We start from the raw sequence: 15,923 nt of genomic DNA on the forward strand, positions 1-15,923 counted from the left end.
TATTGATATAATATGAAACTATATTTTTCTCGTTAATTTTTGTTAAATGTTTTTTCACTTATTTTTTAAACATTATATATATATACACACACATAGACTTAGGATCACGTGAGACCAACTTATTTTTGTGAGACTCGTAAGACCACTTTTTTACATATGAACCTTCACAGTGTTAAGTACAAACTGTACCGCACTCTATTTCAGAGTACATTTTTTTACAGTTTGAAGCATATACAATGTGTTTTGCTGTTTCAGGACATGATTAAACCATATATACGGTGCGCTTTATGTGATGCCTATTCGACCTTAAACCGACACCAAATGGAATGATGTAATGAGCAACGTGAAAACTGCAAGTGAAAATTAGAACTTGCGGCACAATGTTAGCCGAAAACAAATCTCTTAACTCGAATATATATCCAACTGATTAAGCCATAAACGTAAAATTACTAAAATAGACACGGGTCGAGAGGAACACGGGACAAATCTTACTCATCTAAACACAACCACTATACAGGTGTAAACCACGAAGCAACTCTTTCTAAGCAAACCATGAAAACGGTCACGAGAAGTCCCGACATTTTAATACAATCGACTCTGGTGTACAATGTATCGTTGTTGTAGTCTTTAAGATTCACCAAACTGCCGATCCTGGATGATTTGTCCGAGGTTTGTGTATAATGCTCTTTGCTCCTCGTATGACAGATTCATTATAATCTGAAACAGTTAACGCGATCAGGATCTTTAATTCCGTTTAACCCATTTTTTCAATTCTTTTTTAACAAAAGATGGACATAACGTGGGACGCTTTGGTCAAACAGGTTTTTTTTAAATCCATGACATTATGACAGGTTTGAGAATGTGATTACTTAATAGACAAGAACGCCGAGAAACCTGTTTGAAGGTCGTGGATTTAAAAAGCACTTGATAACCCGTATAACCATACCTGGTCGAAGATCATCCCTACTGATACGCTTTGAGCCACAATGAACGACTGATGGTAGATGTATGCAAAGACGGCCATCACCATCTGCATGGATAAATCATGAGAATTGGAAGATGAGACAGATAAACGGGAGAAAGAGGCTACACAATAAGACATGGCTGAATGAAGATCATAGAAGTGACTCTGTGACTGTCCGGGTATTGAAAAGAAAATGCTTCTTTTGAGAAGACATCTCTCTAAGGGCCTGTTTGCTAGCAGCCTAATAAGCTTAATGGTACCGGCAGCTTATTCGGTCAGCTATACATGACTGTTTAGTAGTGGCTTAATGATACAAAAAGTGACTGATTCAGTAAGCTTCTACGGGGGAGCTTTATGCAGAAAACCAATCTTTTTTCCAAACCTGTCCCTCCCAATAAAAAACACGCTTATTTCATCCCTGAAAAAACCTTCCCAAACAAAAATCTTCCCGGTCTATACAGCCAGCTTTATCATACAGGATTGATGAAAAACCAACCAAACATCCCCTAAATCATGCTGATAACAACATGGACTTAATAATGTTGCCATCATCAGCTCCCTCCGCACCAAAAAATGTCCACAATGAAAAATGTGCATAGTTTAAGAGATGTATAATTATTACATTTTTTATCAACTAAATGACAACCTTACTCATGCTTGACTCGATTGCTATCTTATGGGTTTTCGTAGAAATAATCGCTCTACTCTTTGAGGTAGAGGTTAGGTTTGCGTCTATCCCAACCCGCAGACCCCACTAGGGGTGTTCGCGGTCCGGTTTGGCCGGTTTAACCTCTCAGACCACAAACCAAACCGTAATGGCGGTTTATAAAATTTTCAAACCGAGCGGTTTGACATCAAGTGTCCAGACCAGTCAAACCAGACCATGAAAAGGCGGTCTGGTCTGATCGGTTTAGGCGGTTTGGGTCTCTGATGGACTTTAAATGTTAAACTAAAAAAACATATATAATTTATAATTTTAGATTAAATATCCATTTTGATTATGTTAGATGTTAGACTTTATGTTGGGCTTAGGGATATATTTGAACTATAGTCCATAAGTTAAAAAAATTGGACTTGCTAATATTAAAATAAATAATTAAATATATATATATATATATATGGCGGTCGGTTTGGTCCAAACCGCCCAAAAAATGTTCCAAACCGCAGACCGAACTGAACAGCCCGGTTTTACTATTTTCCAAACCAAACCAAACCGCCAGACCGCTCAAACCGCCAAAAACGGTCCGGTCTGACTTGGTTCGGCCGGTTTGAGCGGTCCAACGGTTTTTTTGAACACCCCTAGACCCCACCTCCAAGTGGGATATACCGGTCTCATTTGGTTTGATTTGGTTTTTTGGGGGAAAGGGGTCGTATCTTCCACTGGGATTAAAGACACTTGAAACATATATATATATATATATATATATATATATATATATATATATATATATATATAAAACACATCAATTCTACGCTCAGGTTACACAGGATTCTAGCACTACAAATAAAACTAAATAAAAAGCCCAGGGCTTGTGCATCTCTTGCAGTGTTTGATTGGGCACACATAATTTAAGGGAAACACATTGGACTATTAGTCAATGTCTGCCATTCAATAATGACAAATTATGAGAATGTTGTGAACCCAAATTGATATCATAATTCCTATCGTAATGATGTCTATGACCAATTAAGCAACTTTTGTGTAAATGTTTGTTGAGAAAAGAAATATTGCAAATTTTCATGGGGAGATGGTATATAAAGAATGGCCACACACCTGACAATCCATTCTGTCTGTCATTCCACCGTGCCCAGGAATGCTATCCCCAAAATCCTACAGTAAATGACGATACGATAAAATAAGACCATGTGCAAATGTAGCATGAAATATAACGCTTAAAAAAATGTAGATTGGTTACCTTGATCTTGAAGGCTCTTTTAAACCCACTAGCAAAGAAGCCTCCAAAAGGTGCAATAATTGAAGCAAAAAGTCCAAGACCCAATGCATGCCATTGCACAGGCATAACTTCCATCTCTGTCCACGGAAACTGAAAAGGGAAAAGAATAAAAACCTTTACTATCATTATATGGATCATCTACCTCAATAAAGTTTATGCAAAATTGAATATAACCAAGGGGATGTTTGTTAGCAGCTTAATGACATTCACAGCTTATTCGTTCAGCTATACATGAATGTTTGGTAGTGGCTTAATGATATAGGAAGTGGCTTATTCAGTAAGCTTCTAGGGGAGCTTTATGTAGAAAGGCAAGTTTTTCCTGCACCTCCCTCTTCCAATTAAAAACACGATCCTTCCATCTATGAAAAACCCTTCCAAACAAAAATCCGCCCAATCTATACAGACAGATTAGACCACACTGACATCTTTATCCATACACGACTTCATGAAAAACCAACCAAACAGCCCCCGAGTGATATACAAGGGGTAAAACAATTATAATATGAGAAATCAAAGAGTTCTTTGGAGCTTCAAGCAGGAAATTTGATTAAATATTTATGCTATATCTACCAGAAACCAAGTTTATGCACGCCATCACAGTTAGAGCACCAAAATTGCTCGTCTTGTGCTGTTTGTATAAACATTTCTTAATTTCATTATATCATAGACTTCTGCATGCTTAAATTTTCAGTGGTGCATACACAACTTTTACCTTTTTAGATGGACACGAACTGACTGATACACCAAATACTTAAAACAAACTGCCAAAAAAACTGAGAGAAATCCAAGGGGCTGTTCGGTTCGTTTTCCATTAAGACCTGTGCGGATAAATATGTTTGTATTGATAAAGTTTCCCGTATATATAAGATAAATTGTTGTTCAGTTGTTGTGCTGGATATATAGCCTGAATGGCTGAAATGACCATTTTACACCTCAACAAATAACATTTGCACTTTTTGCAGCAAAGAACAAAGATTTCTTGAATATACAATTCCCTATTAATGACAACCTCCAATTACCTAATTCCGGCAATTACACAAAATAGTGTGTTCCTCCCTAATTCTAGCAATTAACCTCAATTATCCGATTCCCATTTGAAGGTCTCTTGAATCCACAATATAAGATAAAAAGCTTCAACAAAATCACAAAGTTTCCACCCTCGTATTTCTCTCTCTGTTCTTTTTCCCATTTTCCCCTAAATAAAAAATGGCTTAGCGAATAAGCTATACAGATTATTAAGCCCAATTAGCCAATACCAAACAGCCCCTAAATGTAGGATGGTAAGTTTGTGTAGATTCTTGGTGGTGATTAGCTTTTAACTTGCAACACATATCTAGATATAACATTTGATAACATGTATATTAAGCTAGCCGAACACAGGTATTTCTATATTAATTACCCATTCAGGAAGCCATCCAGGTAAAGTAAAGGTCTCTGGCGTAAACAGCGGGCCCGGGTCACATTGGAGCCAACCAGTTGATAGGTCCTGCAGGAGAATTCACAAAGTTAAAGTCTCAAAGAAATACAATTATACTTCTTAACACTAAAAAGACGATTTCTTAGCCAAACAGATTACCTTTCTAGGGCATGTAAACCACTGGAACCGACCAAAAAAATTAGCAAGCTGCAAAATGGCCAAGGGCACACAACTTGTTACCAAGATGTTGTCATATCATATTCATAGCATCCCAATGTCCAAAATTTATAAGCTTAAAACAGACGCGTTAGTTGAGTATATATAAGGTAACCCTTCACTAACAGTTTAGTCATAATGAAATAAGTTCCTAGAAACTATTTCCATGACTTTTCAGCAGTCAATTTAAGTAAAAGATCACATTCATGTGGATGGCACAAATTCAGAGGAGAGACTGCTCACCACGAAGGCAGATATAATTGTTGTAACTGATGCTCCGATAAATCCCTCCCAAGTCTTCTTTGGGGATAACTTGATCAATGGGGTTTTTCCAAAGAAGAAGCCAACAATGTAGGCAGCAATATCATTGATGACGATCAGTGATGCAGGCAGAAGGAACCTGTGTTACAGTTGGATTGCATTCAAACTTGTGCATGCCGACAATTTCTTCTTTTTGATTAGTAATCTAAAAATGTTTTTGGCCCCATCAAGTATGAATTCCCAAACATGCATGTTGCAAAAAGAATGTTATGCATAAGTAAGCCAATAAATTTAGATGGATACCACAGAAACTTGGCCTAAGCTCATAAAAGAACTCTCCTAAAGATGGATAAAAAAGGTCCTAAAATGCCTCTCGAAATGATTATACCAATTTTCATTTTGATCAGGAACTTGAAGCAACCTTCTATCATTTAGGGAGAGAAAAGTGCATACCTGGCACAATTAATGTGAAACAGGAATAGTTTAACTATACTAACAATGTAAAGCATAGAGCATTACCAGAAAATCCCTTCAAATATATTGGCTACTGTGAAAGAGGACTGCGTGAAAACCACAATAAGGATCATATGTGTCCATGCATATTGGCCAAACTGATATTTGTACATCTTTTTCTTTAGTGAGAGAATGAACCACACAAAACCTGAACCAATACAATAAAAGAGACTAGTTAATAATTCAAACTGCCAAGTTTTACTAGGTCACTGTGAAAATAATAGTTAAAGCAATTTTCACCAACCTGCTATATACAAGAAATAACAGGTAACCATGTGATATTTGATAAGGTTGCCCACAATTTTATACAAAAACTTGTCTGTTGTGACGGTATTGACAAGCCGCTGACTAAGAATGCGACCATATACAAATAGCATAGCTGTGAAGAAGAAGTGCCTGAAATGAACACATAAGAACAATAATTAGATCAATTTCCCCCTGACAGGTAACGAATCTGTCCTATAACAGAGGCCTATATAAAACCAAACTTGGAAGGAAAACTGGTTTTTGTCATTCAACTTTGGATATAGCAGGAGGACATACGAAGCTTTTCATTTGCTGACTGATAGTTAGACTTGGGATCATGTGAGACCAGCCTATTTTCGTGAGAGCCGTGAGTCCACCTAAATAACATTGAACCTTCACAACAAGACATTGTGAAGGTAAACCTTCACGGTGTTTTTGCTATGAAGGTTCGGTGTTTTTTGTACCTTCACAATGTTCTGCTGTGAAGATTCAGTGTCATTTTGTGGTCTCACGGGTCTCACGAAAATAGGCTGGTCTCAAGAGAACCCAACCCCTGATAGTTATATGCTCAAGTGATCAAATGGAAATAACCTATCGCTTCAATAACATTGGTATCAAGCATCAACTGGACGGAAAAACAAGGAAGGTGCCACAAATCCACAAAGAAGAGTATTTGTTGGGATCCCTATGCCTTATGGTGTTTATTTTGCAAGAACATATCAAACTTATTTAAACACTAGAATAGATCCTCCCATGGCTATTAATAGTATTTTTCAAAATTGCACCAGCCAACCTGCTACTTAGTTGTGCAAACATGCAAGGTAATGATAATCTTGAATGTTTAAAACTAGTAACAATGAATTAACTTTTTTAGCTGTATCAGTAGAGCATTCCGTCCAATACATTTGTCAAATAAAAATACGAGTTTTAGTTATTAGGAGTGAACCAAAGAAACTCCTGCCAAAAACAAAATCAGCATACTACTGTAGGGTCATTTTTCTTACCAATTTAAATGCCTAAATCCTGGTAGTTGTTTGTCTTCGTTTACTTTTCTTAGTAGACCGAACAGCTCTTTTGCCATGAAAATTTGTATAATGACAACCATGGCCCATATATAGAGATGCCCCATGTAGACAACAAATATAAAGCCGCCAATCATCCAAATACTTGAATAAGCACGAATCAACATTGACTTGTACTTATTTTGATCATTTACAAGCAAGTGGTTTCCATTCGCTTGGCCTACATCAGCTGGAACCTGGTATTTAACAGATAAAACTCAATGAGCCTATAATTCTCATATTAATTAAAATCCTTTTTTACTAAATTTTTTGAGGTGGAATGTCTTAGGGTATTGAGTCAATAGACTACTACGAAAGTTATATGGTTGTCCTCACAAACAGAGGACTAATGGAATCATCCATTATGGCAGGAGAACCTCGCATACGTATTACAAAATGTTGAGCAGTTGGAACTAAACCTCGGTCTCAAGTATGGATAACATTGAATGAAGAGATGATCAACGTGAAACTTAATGATTTGCTATGGATATTACAATTTTATGCGGTTGAGAGCCATAAATGAACTTGAAAACACGAGTTGCACCTTTTGGTTTAGAAAGTAGGACAGAAATAGATCTCCAGCTTCATCCCATGATGAAACTGGACAGGAAGACATTATCCCAATATGAAAACTCACTGATCCACAAATTTTTATAACTAAACTATCAAAAGTGTCGGGACGGAAGTCTTTGTGTATAGTCTCCCCCCCCCCCCCCTTGCATTTTGCAACGAAGTTGTTTCCATGTGCATATATTTCTCAATTTAGGATTTCAAAGACATTAGCTAGAAGTGTCAACATGCAGAGACTAAGGGTTTTCTTGGTAAGAATTGCGAGCAAGTAAATGTAATTATACCATCTATCAATAATAGTTGCATGCTTACCTCGTTTGAACCCTTACGGCGTCGAATCCGTCCGGTATGTGTAACTTGCACACTACTACCGTTCTCCTTTATCATGGTCCCACAACTACAATGTATACTTAATCAACAACAAACCTAAATAACATAATGCAAAAACCCACTGGTGAGATCAAAATACACACTGAAACACTCAATATATGTAATAACATAGTTCTTGCTACAATCTAGTATTGCCTAAAAAACTTATCATGATAATAACTCGATCACTGATATTATTACACAACAGTAAATAGATAAACCATTAGATTGGATGCAAGGACATTAGAATATTATGTTAAAGAAGAAAATAATAAGCTTATATTGCAAAGGGCAAACGGTGCAAAAAACTTGAATGAAATATAGTGAGCAGAAGCTCTCCCGATGACCAAGAAAATATTAAATGAGGACCAGAACTTACCTCCAAGTCATAAAACAAACTTAGCAAGACAGATATTTAACTGTTTAATACATATGTTACCAGGGTTTGAGACTGTTTTACAGTTGAGAAGGGACAAAGTATGGTGATCGATTACATTACCGGCATGATTGGAACAAAACATGTGATCATCATATTAAGAAGATGGCATATAAGTATTAACATCAAAGGAAAGAGCAACGGACTGAAGAAGGTCGCTTCCAACAACTTTGGTAAACTAAAGAGATCGCGTCCTCAACACTACAGGCATCATAATTATATATGCATAAGTTTAGCAGGGTGATAAGTAACAATCGTTTTGTCAAATGCAAATTCAGTTACTACAAGCCTTTTAGTTAATCCCCCCTAACCTTTTAAAATCTGTTGGGAACTTTGCATCTATGCTTATAAGTTATAACTATAACCAATCAAGAGCATTTGACATCATTATAAAACAATTCCTGAATTGCATTGATTCTGCTTATACGATACCCTCATGCTATTAGTGTACATCAAATCCCCTTTCAAAGAATTAAATTAACTTGTTAAGTTTGTCAAAGAAGGCATAATTAAAACCTTAGAAAGAGGCCAAAGTTGTTGGAATATAACCAAGTCAAAGTCAATATTCTTTCACATACCTTGATCAAGTGAGCATCTTTCAAAAACTGGAATTAACAGACAGAAAAGTATAACACCAGAACAAAACAAACACAAATGATTACCATCAAGTGACAAAGAGGTCTGTGGTTATCTTCAAGATCATGGGTGTATTAAGCATATCAATTTTGACTGATATAAAGAACCACATAGATATACTTACAGTTTATTTCTAGCATACAAAAGGGTCAACTCAGTTCTCAAAACTTGATACCATTTTTTTCAATACATACAAGCCCTAGTGTCCACTTCCATTCCAAGCATAATTCCCCACAACCTGAACCTCTAAAAACTTTACTAGAATGTTCTTTTCCGTATTTTCTACAATCCAGCAACATTAAGGGGCTGTTTGGTTGGTTTTTCACTAAATCTTGTATGGATAAAGTTGTGGTGTGGATTAATCTGTCTATATAAGTTGAAGGTTTTTATTTGGAGAGTCTTTTTATAGATTGAAGGATAAGCATGGACAAAACTTGGCTTTCTGCATATAATGTTTTCCATAAACTTACTGAATAAGTCACTTTCTATATTATTAAACCATTACCAAACAGTCATGTATAGCTGACCGAATAAGTTGTCTGTCCCATTAAGCTCGTTAATGCTAACAAACAAACCCTAAGTCATACTTAGATCACACAGAAACGAATCAAACTTAAACCCTAAGAGTCCAAATGGAGCTTCTTCAAACTAACTTCAAAGCTTTCAGAGTTCCAACGTTTCTGAATCATTTAGACATTACATAACCATAAACAGAACTATATTAAGCACTCAGTAAGAAATACAAACGGAAGACAAAAACTTCGATGATTCATGATCACGCTATTGAAGTCTTTGGTTACAAACGGTCATATGACTGAGTCTGTTTAGATTTGAATAAGTATTTTGAATTAGTCCTAGTTGTTCCTATTTCTTAGCTGATAGTTTGCTGTTCTGTTTCCTGTGTAAGCCTATAAAAAGGCAGCTTGATTTATTGAATAAAGTATCACATTTCAGAGTCAAATTGTGCGTATTATCACCTGGTTTTAACACACGCAGTATTGAAATCCAGACACGAAAACATAAATTATCGAATTAAATAAAATTAACGAATGAAACAAACCAGCAGTCAAATCTGAATCACTGTAAGCGAAATCAATCTTCAAACACTTTGCAGACTTAACACAGACCCTTGCGCACACATGTAGATATATATATATATATATATATACACACAGACATATGTGTATATATATATATATACATCTATACACATATATGATATATAATATTGTGCCCACTCCCAAAAAATAATTAACTTGTGCTCCTGAACATTTTGAAACTAATGAGAGAAAATACACTATCAGTCCAAAAGTTTAAACTAGTTTCATTTTGCACCCTAAAGTTTTGATTTCTTATTTGATGTCCATGAAGCAGTTGCACATTTGCATAGACACGTAAATCATCTAAAAACCGTTTAGAAGTTATAAGCTATAAAACCTCATTTCATATATATGAAACAATACATGTGAAAACCAATCCCGTAAAAATCATTCAATAAACTTGATTTTGAATTATGATTCATATCATATCACATGTTTTGTTCTTGTGTGCGAGTATGAGTATGTTTCATGTATAAACATATTTTTGTGTTTTTTTTCACAACCAAAACATTTCTTGACGTTTCATCTATGAAATAACAGTGCATGGTTATATGATGAAATAACACATACAAACTGCTTTTCACAGTTTCTAACTGTATCTATATGATTTACCCCATTTTGCATATTTTATTGGTTTTATATTTACATTTTTCATGTAATTTAAACGATATTACGATTTCCTGTTTTAGTGAAACGAAACTAATTTTATGTAACATCTCAAGTTAACCGTATCAGATATTGTCCGCTTTATCCACATACTTGGAATACGTCTGATAGACAAGATATCAAGTCTCTTATAAGAACATAATTTGGATCCCGTTCTCCAACTAATGTGGGATCTTACATTTTGCAATATTTTGTTTTCAAGTAAGATACGAAAAGTTAGAAAACGACGAAGATATAAAAAAGTATTTGTTGTTATTAAAGTCAAATAATTAATATGTGTTTGTATTCATAAAAATGTTTAGTTAATAGATTTTATTTTTTTCAACCTTTTAATTGTTAAAAACAAAAAACCAGAACCAAAATTGAAAGTAATGTAAAGAGATGATGATATCCATTCAGACACTTATTAAGCAGATCTGATGCGGAGCCAATTCAAGATTTCATATACGTTTTATTAGTCAATAGGAGAAAAAAAAAAGACAACCCAAATCAAAGTAAACCGTAATTTTATTTATTATTTGATTTTGTTAGATATTTTAAATATTTGACATTTTTTTTTGCATGAAGTACTGTTTATTGATGCATATTACTTGAGATTCAAAATTGCAAATAAATTATACGTAAAGTACAACTTATTAAAGTTTCATGTTTGAATTTGTGTAACTAACTGCAGATAAACATAATCAAATGCAAGATAAATATTTCATTTTAAATATAAAAAATCTAAAATATAATTAGGATAATCATTGAGTTCTAACAGAATACTTAATTATTATTTTTATAAGAAAATTATATTATTAAATCAAAAATAAATTATTTAATCATTAAACCTAAATTAAATTATAATAAAAAAATTGATTAAAGAAATTACATAAAAAATAAGAATTTTTAAACAGTTAATTTGATACTAAGATTGATATATTTATTTCAAAGATTTATGATATCTTCAAATTTTATTCAAAAATAAAAACATTATTCATTTCTCAAACCCACATAAAAACTGTATTATAACATCGACAGAGAATGAATAAAACGAAACATTAAAATCGAGATACATTTTGTTGCATTGTGCGAGCATACTTCTAGTATATACATTATTAAAATGAGTAAATGTTTATTTTAGTTTTTATATTATTATTTTGTTTTAACATCATCAAATAATCTATACTATATTATAAAACATTTGATAAAAACTCTTAAAAAACCATTTTTTATTCATGAATTACTGTTTATTGATACATTTACTTAAAATTCAAGATTACAAGTAAATTGTGTGTAAATACCACCTATTAAAACTCTATATTTGAATATGTATAACTAAATGCAGATAAACATAATTAAATACATGATAACCATCTAATTTTAGATATAAAAAATCTAAAATATAATTATTTTGATTATGACAACCATATAAAATATCTAAAATATAATTAGGATAATCATTTAGTTCTAAGTAAATATTTAATTATTATATTTATAACAAATTATATTATTAAATCAAAAATAAATTACTTCGTTATTAAATTATAAAAAAAATTGAATTAAAGAAATACACAAAAAACAATAAATTTTAAATAATTAATTTCATACTAAATATCAATATATTTTTTCAAATTTATATTTTATTCAAAAATAAAGCATTATTGCTTTCTCAAACCACATAAAACCATATTATAATATCGACAAAGAGACAATAAAATGAAACATTAAAATCGAAAATGTATCTCGCTACATCGTACGAGTACCCTTCTCGTATTTCAAAAAGGGTATTCCAATAACAACCTTTTAAATGCATACATATAAAAATAAGCATTTTTTTATTTTGTATTATCTTAAAAAAGAAATACAAATTTTTATTTCTTTTAAAGTTTTTAATCTTGATTTAATTCTATGAAGCTATAATTATCACTTCAAATAAATGATGTTGTTTTCAATCACAAGGGTGATATCTAATTGGTTTAATCTTGAGCTCCAAAGGTTAAAAGTGTTCGGAGGTCTTATGTTTGAATCCAATTAAAAATAAAAATATCTCTTTGTGGCCTTGGAGATTTAAATGCGATGACTCTAGGCTACCCGTTAAACGGATGGCCGTCTTGAGATTAGTCGGCTCGTATAACGGGTTGAATATTCAGATATAAAAAAGAATAATGTTGTCTTTGTTTTATAAGTTGTTTTGAGTTTTGTATTAAATATTGAAATTATTTTTATATGTAAAATGAAATTAATAAAAATGTGCTTCATATGATTAAATATTGAAGTAATATTGTTGAATCAAAATGTTAGTTAGGAGATAATAAGGTCAAATCATGTGTGCGTTTAAAGGAGAATACAACACCATGTGTGTAGGTGGGAAATAAAAGACAAATTGTCCTCTTTTTTTTTTAATTTTTACCCCCTTTAGTTTTTTAATTTTACAATTTTGGTCCATTAGTTTGTTTTAATTAAAAACATTCACTATTCTCGTCACACCATCCATCTCGTCAGGTTTCTTGTAGACTTTGAGAAACAGAATATGAAAAGATGGTAACTTTTGTTGTTTGATGCATCTCTAATAATAAACTTAACAAACACAGTACAAATCTGGTTCTGTTTGGACTCGTTCAAGACTGGTTTGGTGTCGATTTTCCAATCTGTTTTAGACTTGTTCAAGACTCGTTTGGTGTCGATTTTCACATCTGTTTTACGTTTGTTTAAGACTGGTTTTTTTTAGTTCAGTGCTCCTATGAAATTTGTTTCAATTATTGAATATACATAGCTACTATGAATTTTGACTATTGTTTGTTTTGTAATTTTTGTAGTGGTGGATCGAAATCACTTGGTTGTACTCGTTAACTTATTGAATATTTACATTCAAATGCTCGTGTATTTACAATCATTATATGATGTAAAGTAACATTAAACAACATTTAGGACAATCTGGTCATTTTAACAGTTCTGATTGTCATGTCCAACTTACCAAACGCATGACAGACAATTAGTCCAGTCATGTTCTAGTCATACCAAACGTAGGACAGACAATTATTATGTCCTAAATGAAATGGTATACAGATGTATTTTATGATATACGTATACACATCTATAAGAACAAGTGAACAACTTTGTATCTTTTTTCGTTGCTAATATTTAGAAAATCAAAAAGATCATGGAGTGTGAGTTTATTTAGGGTTTCAAATGCTTTTGCAATGGGCTCCATACAGAGTCCTTTCGGTCTTTTAGCCCTTTTTATCCGACTAATCCATTAACTGTCCAACATGATGGTGTATTCTTATTGGATATAAATCATGTCCCAAAGTCGGACGTCGCATTCTTGTTCTCATCAAATAAAGTTAAGAGACGTCAGGTTTTTATTTATTATAAATTTATTTAATCCATGTTCACTTTTTTCTCTCTAATTATACGTATTCATATGATTAACTAGTTGACATGAATGGGATGTGAAAATTTAGGATAAGTGACATTTATCCATTCCGATTGGCCCCATTCAGACACGAGAGAAAATGGCTTATTGAACCTTGATAAACTCAATAGAATGATAACGTTCTCTTTAATACATTTTGATTTTAAATATTTTATGAACCCACAAGTCCAGATATTTTCTCATGAAAGTTGACTAACAATTTGACCTAGTATCGAAAAACTATAGTCTTAGAGACTGTTTGGCAGTTGCTGAATGATTTAGTGCAGAATGATTAAGTGATCAGAATGATTAAAAGGCTATCATGATATAGTGCAAAATGAAATATAATTGTTCTGGAATTGTTTACAATGGAATCAGGGTGCTGAATAGTTAAGAGAAACCCAAAATACAAAAATCATTCACATGATTTTAGAACCATTAAGAGATAAACTTTTTTTTTACCAAACAAGAATCATCTCTTAACTGTTCAGAGGTTGTCTAATGAAACTATTAAGTAAACAAACAACCCCTTAATCCTTGAACTTAGATTCATTCAGGGACAATTGTACAAATCTTCTTGGCATATCATATTCAAGTACCATACCGTAACAACATTGGAAATAGATACAATATTTGCTCACGTTTTAGCAATCGATGAACCCTCTGTCGTGGTTCAATACATGCCCATTTTTTAATTCAAGATTTCATAATTGTTTCTTATCATTCATATTATTATCTAAATGTCGTTTTTATTTGAATGAACATATATTTTGATTTTGATTCTTCTTTCATTATCTTGACAAGTATAAAATCGGAAATCCGAAAAGTTATCAAAGTCGTTAGGATATGTTCTAAGTTTACTTCCGTACAAAGCAAGAGCCAAGATTAAGGTTGAGGAATACTAAGACAATCCTTAGATTCTTTGATTGAAACTAAGTAACAAGGAGTTTAAGGCTTTGTAATCATCATCATCGTTTTTGTTTTTACCGAGATTTAGAAATAAAAACTATGATAAAAAAGATCAGGAAAACAAACCATGATGATCTGTTCACATCGTCTTATTCTTATCTGTCGTCCTTTCTTTTCTTAGAATTCTGTTTTTATATATTTTATTTAGAAAAAAAATCCCATTGAGGAGAAATACTAACGAACAAATATATCAAAACTAAACTAAATAACCACATAATCATTAAAAAAAAGTGTATTCTTTTGTGAATCTTGATCTCATTTTTTACACGTATTTTTTATTGTTGGCAATCAACGTGAGAATGTCATATAAATTCATGATGTACGTACATACATATGAATTTTTTTTACGTAGTTATATCTATCTATCTATCTATCTATATATATATATATATATATATATACACAATTACATTAAGAAGTTTAATTAGTCGATAAATGAAAATAAATTCATTACTTATAAACTATCAGACGCATACTTATTCAAAAAAATGTAATCAATATTGATCATTTGATATAATTTAAGAACTAGTTTTATCACAGTGCAAAGTCATGCATCTCGATTCTGAACTCAAGAAACTCGAACTCTCGATCATAGTTCTTTCTATTTTCTTCGGTTTTATTTTTATAATTTTGTGTCGTCTTAACTTACGAACTGACTAGTATATCAATCTAAAGTTAATATAGTCGATTGGTCAGGGATTTGGAAAGATAATCCAGCATAGCAGTAGACCCACTGTTTATCTTGTATTTAAACATACATATTAGTTAGTTTTATGGAGTTCAAGTATATCATAAAGTTTAAGAAGTTATACGTATAAAATAATAAATAATAACTTCAATATATATATACATCATTCCTCATATTTTAGTCACAAAGAATCAAGAAACACATTATCAAGAAACCATTGCATACCCATTAATGGGTGCAAGTCTTTGTTGCATGAAACCATCACAACCACCACAAAACCCTACAAAAAGAAGAGGTTCTACCATTAATGTCATAATCAAATCGCCCGAAAGGGTCGCCATTCGAACGAGAAAAAGAGTATATGAAGCCGAAGAAGAAGAAGAAGAAGAAGAAGAAGAAGAAGAAGAAGAAGAAGAAGAAGAAGAAGAAGAAGAAGAAGAAGAAGAAGAAGAAGAAGAA

At 32.6% G+C, this 15,923-nt stretch overlaps 1 protein-coding gene across 1 annotated transcript; it reads right to left on the bottom strand.

Moving 5' to 3' along the window:
• Positions 1-335: 335 nt before the first annotated feature.
• Positions 336-9,818, bottom strand: LOC112501820 (phosphatidate cytidylyltransferase 1-like). Its single transcript, XM_025105548.1, has 12 exons — positions 9,705-9,818; positions 7,516-7,629; positions 6,577-6,830; positions 5,571-5,722; positions 5,333-5,474; positions 4,796-4,952; positions 4,496-4,543; positions 4,319-4,405; positions 2,881-3,009; positions 2,739-2,795; positions 947-1,030; positions 336-717 (listed from the first exon to the last, which is right to left on the bottom strand). The coding sequence occupies exons 2-12, from the start codon at positions 7,588-7,590 to the stop codon at positions 628-630; spliced, it is 1,275 nt and encodes a 424-aa protein (XP_024961316.1). The 5' UTR covers positions 7,591-7,629; positions 9,705-9,818; the 3' UTR covers positions 336-627.
• Between the last annotated feature and the right edge of the window lie 6,105 nt (positions 9,819-15,923).

Source organism: Cynara cardunculus, unplaced genomic scaffold, assembly GCF_001531365.2.
Source record: "Cynara cardunculus var. scolymus isolate 2C unplaced genomic scaffold, CcrdV1 Un_Scaffold_609, whole genome shotgun sequence".
NCBI classification, from domain to species: Eukaryota; Viridiplantae; Streptophyta; class Magnoliopsida; order Asterales; family Asteraceae; genus Cynara; species Cynara cardunculus.